This window comes from Agelaius tricolor, unplaced genomic scaffold (assembly GCF_023055355.1).
Source record: "Agelaius tricolor isolate 1412-34295 unplaced genomic scaffold, bAgeTri1.0.p SCAF_3, whole genome shotgun sequence".
Taxonomy (NCBI): Eukaryota; Metazoa; Chordata; class Aves; order Passeriformes; family Icteridae; genus Agelaius; species Agelaius tricolor.
The window spans coordinates 5,120,833-5,131,095 of NW_027269263.1; the positions used below are offsets into that span (position 1 = coordinate 5,120,833).

The window sequence follows — 10,263 nt, forward strand, 5'->3', positions numbered from 1 at the left end:
CAGAGCTCCCTTCCCGAGCTGTCATCCCCTTCCCCGTCCCCTCCCGTCACGCACGGACAGAAAATTACATTTCAGAGGAAAAAAAAAAGAAAGAAAAAAAAAAGTTTTATTTAGGATGAGTGAAAAATGCGTATTTTATGATTGGCTTTTCACAAATATTAAAATTAATATTGTAATATAATATGAATATTATGTTAGAAAGTTATGCTGTAGTAATTTTCTTGAGTATTGTGTGTGTTAAATATAGTTTTGGGTTATGACATAATGTTAAAATAGAAACTATGCTATGTAGGATACTTTTTTTAAGGAAACTACTTGCACCGAGATAGCAGCTAGAGGACACCTAAATCTGTCAGAGAAAAAGAATTTATTGCTCTCCCATCAGAAGAAACGAACTTCATCCTGCCTCGCTCAGCCCTTAAGACACCGTCAAGATTAAGAGGAAGAAGCTGCCACTGACCTGACAGAATTCTGGGTTTGAATGGAATATATGCATAATGTATGAGGTGTATGAATATGCAATAGGCTATTGCTTTTAAGGGTTAATCCTCTGTTAACGTGTGTTCTTTTTCAGGCTTATTTTGCCCAGAAAGAGGTACCTGGACTTCCGTAAGTCTTTGTTTTTATTGTCTCATATTATCCTAATCCAAATTGTCCAAATTATTATTACTCTAATTATATTACTATTTTATAGCCATTATATTACTATTAAACTTTTAAAATTTTAGAAACAAGTGATTGGCATTTTTCCCAGATGGAAACATACAGTAATAAAACACTGCCATATAGAAAGGGTTTATATAATACTCAGTCCTGTATTTGAACTGTATATGTTCATACCCTGGAAACAACAGTGACCTAAAGAAGAGCAGCATAAAAAGAACAAGACAACTGCAATCAGTCTCTGGACCAGCAGTGAGAACTCATCGTGTACTGGTTCAGGTGAGGCCATCTGGGGGCAAATCCTTTCTTTCTGGGTTAAATAATATAAGGCTATATTTTTGTCCATGTTTTGTTGATGTCCGATGTTGGAAGGAGTTTCAAATCAGCAACAACAAATCTGGGAGAAGCTATAGACTTCCCTTCAACTGGAAGCACTTCTGCATCCAGGTTTTCTGGAGCAGCCATTGGTTTTGTGTTACCTAGCTATCATGAGGTAGGAATTCCTTATCCCATGTAAAGATTTGGAAAATAGAAAGAAAAGAGAAACAGATTTAAGTTCAGACTATTCATTTAGTTTCTTCCTTGCAGTCATAGCCCTTTTCCTTAAAAAGAAAGCTCTGCAGCAAATTGTATCTAGATTTCATCTACAGAACAGATAGACAACTGAGTAAAATTATAAACTGGTTTATTAACCTTTAGACTGAAACATTTGGAGGCTCCTGGTTTTTCATAGGTTATACTCATTTGGAAACACACGTTGGAAATTCATGCTAGAGCGTGAGGTACAATGGACAGCACTGCTTACAGACTGAACATCATCCTGTCACATGGAACAGGGTGTGATGCAGCAGACTAAGCCCCCCTGTTTCAGATGATCTGCAGATTTTGGAAGACACCACTACACTGGTTATACCAATCCCCAAAGTTTGTTTACAATACTCAGGGCTGAAAAACATTAGCGGTACAAACAAAGGTACTCAAAAGCACCTCAAAGCAGCAAACTCACTCAAATATTGTCAAATATTGTCAGCACAAAAGAAGAAAAAGCCATACTTTGGTTTATGTCTTTTACCATTATGAGTATATTCTTTGCTGAAAAATACACAAGATTGATTTCATTTTGGACAGGGTCTTTTTGAAAGGGTATTTAGATACAGGACTTTTCCATACTCTGCCTACAGATCTTCCTGGAAGCAGAATCTATTTACTGAGGGAGCATAAGAGGCAAGGTGAGTGTGGAGTGTGCAGCATGGTACAACCCAAATTTTCAGCATTCAGCTCTTCCCTTCCCAGACATGCTCCATGCAATTTCTCACCTTGTGAGCAGTCTCTCTACTGGCTCAGTGTTGTGCTGCTTCTGGTCACAGACCTGCTTCTCTTCATTCATCCAAAAGGTTAAAGCCAAGCTGGGGACTGCAGGTCCTGATCAGAGGAAGGAAAACAGGCATAATAAATACTTGTCATGGTAGCAGTGCTGTAGGGTGGGATTACAGGAGGATAAGTATTTAGGAGCTGAAAGTAAACTAGACCATAGGAAAATGATGCCCAGAAACACGCGTCAGGGTCACTGTCTGTCCTTCCATGCACACTGTGACACCCCTGTTCAGGTTCATTGACCAGGGCCAGTTCAGGTAGCACACACAGGTCAACCAGATGTCCAGAGAGCTGCCTGACAGCTCACTGCCTTCTCACAGGTGTCTGGATGTTTGTCCTGCTGCACTTCCGGACCAAAAATGTCTCCTGATGAGTTTTGTGTAAGAAAACTATTGATTCCTCAAACCATTTTCTCTCCATCACCTTTTCTGCCATGTCTGGAGCCCTGTTTAGTGCTTTGTGGATCTGTCTTTCTGTCTTAATGCTTTCTGTCTTAATGGATCAGCCAAGCACACACAGATCTGGGCAAGAGACAAGATTTGATCTGCTCACACATTATCAACAGCAGCAGCCCAAAGGCAGAATTTCCTGTCCTGTGCTCCAGAAAAATGGCTGTTTGACTGCCTCTTTCCAGATGGATTTTACAGGGCTGGCAGTGAGCAGAAAGAAGGAGTCACACACACCTGTCCATGCACAAACAGTGCCTGGGGGAGGGGGCAGCAGGGAGGAAGCAGGAGCAGCAGAGGATGGAGTGTTCGGAACGCAGGTGTCTGTGACATCAGTGGCAGAGCAGCACAGGTGACAGCTCCAGCAGTGCAAGTGGGCCCCAACTGTCACAGGCACTGCTCCCAGTGCCATGACGGCCTTGTGGGCTTATCTGGCTTTGTCTGGTGAGTAGGACATGTCCCTCCTCCAAACCCAGCTGTGGGGAAGGGCAGCCAACCCAGCTGCTCTGCACTCTCCCCATTATTCCTCAAAAGGAAGGGATGAAGCATCCTCCAATGCCTCAGGTGCAGAGATCCATGGGCTTGTAATTTTGGCAGTTTTCACCCCTGGAGTTGGTCTTTTATTCATCAAGGAGGGCCACAGAGCGACCTAAGAGCCAGACAGGAGTCTGATCTGGATGCAGTGGGCACAGGCTGGAGCAGAGGTGGAGGCTGGAGATGCCGTGACAGGGACAGCTGGGTGCATTAAACCAGACATGAGCATTAAGGCACAGGTCAGGAGCTAATCCACAAAGCTAAGAGGGAAGAGTTGGCCCAGTAAAGCAACAGGGGAAGCAGGAGAAAGAGGTCTGAGAGAGGATCTTGGTTGAAGACCTATTTAGCCAGAGGAAGGGAGTTTGCAGAGGCCAAAAATCTTGGAAGGAAACAGTCTACTTGCTCCAGCCCCAACAACAGAGCAATATTCTCAGTTTCAGCCATGACTTCCAAGACATTTCTCCCAGTTCAAGATTTGAATCTCCAGAGCTTTGGTGAAGGTCCCTCAGCCATGTACTGTCACTTCTTTCAACATGAGTGAAGCAAATTTTCCACAGGTCTGGACCTTCCATCTCTAGCTTGTTAATTCATTTTCCATGTGCTGGATCCTGCACCCAGAAAAGGCAACAGAGATGTGGGTTCAGTCCTCCAGCTCTTCTAAACATGTCGTGGTTAGTGTTTCCTTCTCCCTCTGACTCCCTGCATTCTATTTTCCACCAGTGCTCTTGGGCTGGGGCTGCATAGCTGGCCCTCGGGGCACAAAGGCACAGGAGCCAGGAACACCCCTCTCTGACCAGGAATACCACCAGTTCTTCAAGTTCCTGAGGATCACCATCCAAGCCAGAACCGCCTGCCAGCTCCGCGAGCTGTATGGCTGCAAGAACTCACTTGTCCAGAGGCTGGATGAGTACGAAAACCACGGAGTCATCCCTTTAGGTAAAGCCAGCCATGATTCCCAAGGGCAGGCAGTTGGACATGGACAGGAGTCCTGCATGGCCCTGATCACTGGGAGAGGAAACACTCAGGATCTGGGGAGGAGAAGTAGGGGCAGAGAGGTGGGTAGCAATCCTGCAGTGAGAAGAAGGCATGTGCTCACGGGCAGCCTCTCTCACATTTCATTGGATCCACGGGAATCCAATGGATTCCCTAGGACCAATCCCTAGGACCAGCTTCCTCTCGTCCCTTGGGTCATGAAGATGACCAAGAAGCAGTGGAGTTTCTTAAAAGGTCCCCATATGACACAGGGGGGTTTTCATGGAGGGATGTCACTCCACAGGGAGGTTATTGCAAAGGGGGATGCCAGCACTGGAGTCTGTCACTGGGTCTGTGTCTTTATTTGCCTCTTTCTAGGGCCTATATGCTCCGAACTGCCAGAAAACCCTTCCTTCCACAATTTCTGCACCTTTTCTCTTTATCGCTGTATTATGAAACAGTATTTCCTTAAGGTGAGTTATTTGGCTGTTTCCTGGAGACTATGGTGTGCTCTGGGCAATTTATAGGCAAAAGAGAGAGCCCTAAGTACGAGTAAGTAGGAAGACAGAAAGCTAAAAGACAGGGAAGATAGAAGAGAACCATGGGCAGCCCATCATGCAGGGGCACTCACACCAAGCTGATTAGCGAACACAGATGGCACCTGCAGCCCCTTGCCAAAAAGGAGACTTTGTAGGAGGCATTCTTCAAGAAAATGAACCTCTGAGGACCGCCTCAGCCCTCTTCCTTAGCTCTCATTCCCAACCAAGTTGAGACAATCTAGGTTTCTCCAGAAGAAAGGGGGATTTATGTAGGCCAGAAGAGAGTAAAGAGAGCCGTGAATCCCAAGAGAGGTTTATGAGGAGACTTGACAAAGAAAGGATATGAAGGTTTATATTTCTTTCCTGGGCTCATCTTAGTAGGAAATAGGAAAGATGAGATTGTGCAGTGAGAGCTAAACCCAGAGAAGAGGGCTGTGCATAGGTGCCTGCTCCTAAGGCTCTCCAGAGGAATGTTTTCTCCTCCACAGAGGACTGTGTGCCCAGGACGCCCAGAGACACAAAGCATTCAAGCCGGTGCCAGCCCCATCGTGAGCAGTGATGCCATGCCATCCAGCAGCTTTGGCCCCCTGCCAGCTCCCCCCATGCCTCCCACACCTCACTCCAGCCCCGAGACAGAGGCACCTGTGAGCCCCACCTCCTTCCCTGTGAGCACAGAACCAATTCCCTTTGGCCCAGAAGCCACAGAGGTGACAGCCAGTGGCCAGCAGCAAGGACCCCTGCCCAACAGTGACATCGAGGATCTCCTCCTGAGGATACTGGACAGCCAGGTGCAGACTTCACTGCAGACAATGAAGTTGTTGATGTCTGTTGGGAAGGCAGTGAAGGAGGAAGAGTTGCAGAAGGCTGCTATGACCCTGCTGGTGGCTCTGAACAATGCAAATGTGTCTTGGTCACCAACCAACTGATACAGCTCAAGAGTTTGGTAAACACAGGGGAAAGGCCATCTCTTCCAAATGCATGGGGAAACAGAGCCATGGGAAATGCTATTGCTCAGGATTCAAAGAAAAAGATGGTATCCTCTTGGAAGTAAATGTATTGAAAAGATACCATTGTCTCCTGTAAAAACTGTTTGCTCACCATTAATGGTGTCCGTTGTGTCATTCAAGGGATGTCATGGGACAATGATGGCTTTTCTTCATTAAATGCAGGTGCTCCTGCTCAAAAGGATTAAGAGAAGACCTTTCTTTGAAAATATGTATGTGAATATACATACACAGATATACAAGGGGTGCTCTACAAGTGCAGGAAGGCTTCATCCTGCAAGGGAACTGTTGGTCCCATGCAGTACTGGGGTTGCACATGGTTGACATCTACTTCTGAAATGTAGTTATGAAACACACAGGATAAATATTCATATTAAGAGCCTCTTGTCTCTCACAAGAAATCAGAGAATCTGATTCTTGGAACTTTGGCTGAAGTGCTGTTTCTTTTCTAAACACTGAACGTGCCTGTAAGTAAAACTGTGTGAAGCCATCTGGAGTATGCACTTGCTGCTAAAAGGAGAGCGGGAGCTCTGCAAGAACCAGCTCTGGTTGTCTGAACCTCCATTCAGAAAAAGATGGTGTTACCTTAAACTCAATCCAAGCTCCAGTGGTTTTTTGCTTTCAGGAGACCACCCCTGAAGTGAGAGTCCCCTATTCACCTTTTCTTCTGCAGGCTTTCTTGTTTTCTATTCCACCAAGGGCTCTGAGGAGAAAGGGCTCAAAGGCAGCTCTCTCCACGATGCACCACACCAAGCAACATCCCTGTGGATTCAGTCTGGGATGCTGCTTTCCTTTACACTGCTAAGTGACACAGACAGCTGAGTGAAATATTGGCTCTGTGTCTATCCATTGAAGGAAGTCCTTAGAAAGATCTCAAAATCACAGGTCCTTCATTGTCCTGGGAATGGGAGAAGATTGCTGGTGTCCTACACTTAGGACCCAGTCATATCTTGTCTCAGACCTTGTTGAAAATGAGCAACAGTGGTGACAAGGATAGACAAGGGATGAACTTAACTGCAAACTTTGCATTAAATCTGTCTTACATGGCATAAAAAGTGAAACTGCTAAGATAACATGAAGTAAACAAGGAGACGTAAAATTTAAAAAATAGTAGCTGTACATAGTCTCAATTTTGTAATATAGAGAAATAAAGTAAACAAGCAAAATAATTTAATTGGAGAGAACAGCTGACCACAACAGTCAGATGGACTTAGTTCCTTCTGACTGAAAGAGGAAGAAGGAAGGTCAAGCCCTGGTATAGGGCTGCCCAGGGCAGTGGAGGACTCACTGACTCCGGAGCTGTTCAAGAAACAACTTGACATGGCCCTCTGTGCTCTGGTCTAGTTGACAAAGTGGTGTTTGGTCAAATGTTGGATTCAATTACCTTGGAGGTCTCTTCCCACCTTAATGATTCCATGCTCCTAAGAGAGTGGGATGTCTTCAGTGGTTTGAATGCAGCCTTTCACATCTAAAGGATGGAAATGACAGAACTTCAGACTGCTTTCTGTGTGCCCTCATAGATGAATCAGTCAGTATTGCATGTTTAGTATCCCCAAGACTGATGGCTTCTGTAAACCTTCAATCCCTTTTTAACATTTTGGGTGCTGGTGTTTCCTCCACCCCCCTTACTATCAAAATTCTTAGGGTTTCACTAGAAGCCCAGGTGCTGGAAACATCACCTGATGCTCAGAACAGAGAGCATTTAATATTTTCTCCACTTGAATGTGGTATCTAAATTGGTCAGAATCAACTTCCTAAAACAATTTGAAGCATTAAAAAGCAGGCATTCTTTATGTGTGCAGGACACACAGAAAGTATCTCCTTATTCTGTGTGTGTGGTGAGGCTTTACAACCAAGGTATTTATCACGCATATTCATTAAAATGTGCTTCTTATCCAATACATAAGCATCACCTTTCTAGAAATAATTTGAATGTTTTAGTACCTTTTGACAATGACAGGGAAGGGGAAATTACTTTCTGTCAGTGTTACAGTGTATGTCAAGTAACAACCTCAAGGAACTTGCTGACAACTCAGCACTTAAAGGATTTGTGTTGTGATTTTTTCTTGGTATGAACTGGAAGGAAGGAGCAAATAAAATTCCTATCCAGAGAAGAAGAGCAGAGCAGCAATTACCCAAATTATAACTGGTCTAACATGGTACATGGGAGATGTATTTCCTTTGGCTTTCCTACTGATGAGGCTCCAGTAGCTGTTGGTTGTCATTCTTCTGGTACAAATTACAGTCTTCTACAACTGGATTGATGCAAAAGAGATTGCATTCAATCTGTTTTAATTATCCTGATATTGTACTGTTTCCTTACATAGCCCATTAGTCAAAGCTGTGGGATGCTAGAGCTGACTTGACTTCTAGAGGTGAGGCAAGTGACTTTTGTTTATGGAAATAAATTCATTTACCATTGTGTCCAGCTGTGTTCAGAATTTTGTTAGGCAATCTGTGCCCTTAGTAGTCTCTCTGTCTCATGAAAGGAAATGGGTAAACCCTCTAAATTGAAAGAGATGTGGTAAAATATCTGTGCTGAGTTTATGGGAAGCACAAAGATAAATATAAACTTGGCAATATATTTCACTGCAGTATTGGCACCTGACTACAGACAGGAAAGCTAAAAATGCAACAGCAAAAAAAAGTGAAGAAAATTAAGACAGAAAGACCCAGGGTCACACATTTATGAACTAGATAGCTATTATTAGTTTAATTTAAATGGTTTCTTACCACTTGAGAGAGTTTCCTATATGTTCTTGTCTAGCAACTAAATGATGCTTCCTTCCCACTCACTCCCACATATTTTTTTCCTCCTCCACACCCACAGTAGCAGTGGCCTTACATTCAGGAAATACCAGCTGAGCCTTTTTTAGCCCAGTGTATATAGCTGAATTCAGCGCTCTTAATTTTTTTTCAGCTTTGTTTTACAAGGTTTACAGACATCAAAATGTTTTGGCATATTTAAACACTGAGATCAGTTCAATTGCCCTTATCTTTTTGTTTAACACAGAGTAAATTCTGCTTTGTCAGGCTGGGGTATGTGAATGCATGTGCATGAGAGGAAATTCAATGAGCTTCAGTGCTGAGAGCAGCAGATTATATTTTGCTCTTCTCAAAGTAAGTAGATGTGATTACAGTTCACCCACACACATGAAAAAAAAAACAAAAAAACCAGAGTACAGGCCCTTAATATGTGTCAGGCTCTGGGTTTCCAGGTTGCTGCTTTGACATAGAACATGGACAGAATTGTGTGGTGTTTCTATATTTGTATCTTGGATTTTTGTGTGACATTTCCAGCCACAGAGGTGGTCTCTGTGTGGCATTGGTTGCTAGCAGCTCACTTTGCATTCACTGAGTGGATCTTGCACAGAACTATTTTTACTGAAGACAAAAAAAATCTGTCTCAAAATGCTATAGCAAAATTTTGTGTATTGAAACCATCCCAGCCCTCTCCCACAAGCTATGGAGTCCTTAGCAAGACACATTTTATCCTAAGCAAGGAAAAAGAGATTCAGAGACAGCCTGGTCTTTTTGAACCATTAATGAGAGACAAAATGTTAGCATAAATGAATGGGACAAACCCAATATTTCACAAGGACCTATGAAGAATAGATACACACAGGTTTAAATAATCACAAAACCTTTTCTCTTCATAGTTACCTTAATTACTTGAAAGATAGGTGAAAATTCAGTACAGGGGGCTCTGTCTAAATATAATTGATGGTGAGTTACTTTAATAGACTTCAGGTCTGTTCTTCAGGTTTCAGTGCTTTTCTCAAGGTGGCTGATGGTAATTTACAGAGGTGGCAGCAATTCCTTGAAAGCTGGAAGCACCACTGATTTTGACCTAAGTTTTCAGGTAGGGAATTGCCAGTCACTTCTCTGAAGGTTTCAGCTGCTGGGTGAAAGCACAAGCAGCACTGGCTCTTCACTTTGAGATGGCAAGATAGCCAATGAATCAATGCTCTCCTTTTGATAAAGCTCCTGGGCAGGGGATGGTGTGGCACTGTTTCTAGAAGTGGGCATTTTTGGACATCTCAGATATAATGATTTTCCCAAGCAGAAATGTGCATATATTATACCTCAGGAAAAAAAATAAATTGCTATCATACAGAAACATGCAGGCATACATCCAGGATAAGGAATATTAATGACACAGAGATGTGCCTTCCTTTAAGCCAAAAAGCTTTTTGTAAGTTACTTGATCAAAACTGTACTGACTGGGAGATTTTTGGTAGGATGAGCTAGAGAATAGTACTTTCTAGTAAGAGAACCTGACTCATTGCTGCCCCTGCCATGCTGCTTTATTTCTGCATGCTTCTTGGATTGTGCTTTCTTGGGCTCCTGTTTTCCTCCTCTTCTACATTTGTGAAGATCCCAGGAGAGAAATGCTGAAGGCTTGAGTTCCTCTAATGCATATAAAGAAATAAAAGGCTGTAGCCCAGAGATTGAGTAATACCATCTAAAGAATATGTAGCATTTCCCTTGTAGTTTTGTGCCTTTCTGAAGAAAGTTTCTGCATAAATACAGAGATTTTGAAAAAAAAATCTAAGCACTATGCACCTTTCTTTTAATTCTTCCAGCTTTATTTCCAATGGCTTTTGGCTTTTTCATGTGCAGTGATTGCTCATGGCAATAACCCCTAAAAGAAAAGGCAGCATAAAGCTGCTGAAAGTGTAACAGATGCTTGTAATATCACTGCCCTCTCTACAGGGACTTGTGTAAACT

The 10,263-nt window shown here is 43.2% G+C and overlaps 1 protein-coding gene across 1 annotated transcript; it reads left to right on the plus strand.

Moving 5' to 3' along the window:
• Nucleotides 1-68: 68 nt before the first annotated feature.
• On the plus strand, nt 69-8,978 carry LOC139587740 (acrosin-binding protein-like). The gene is made up of 5 exons (XM_071422270.1): nt 69-499; nt 575-609; nt 3,738-3,953; nt 4,368-4,462; nt 5,017-8,978. Coding segments are annotated over exons 1-5 (786 nt in total). The 5' UTR covers nt 69-497; the 3' UTR covers nt 5,455-8,978.
• The last annotated feature ends 1,285 nt before the right edge of the window (nt 8,979-10,263 follow it).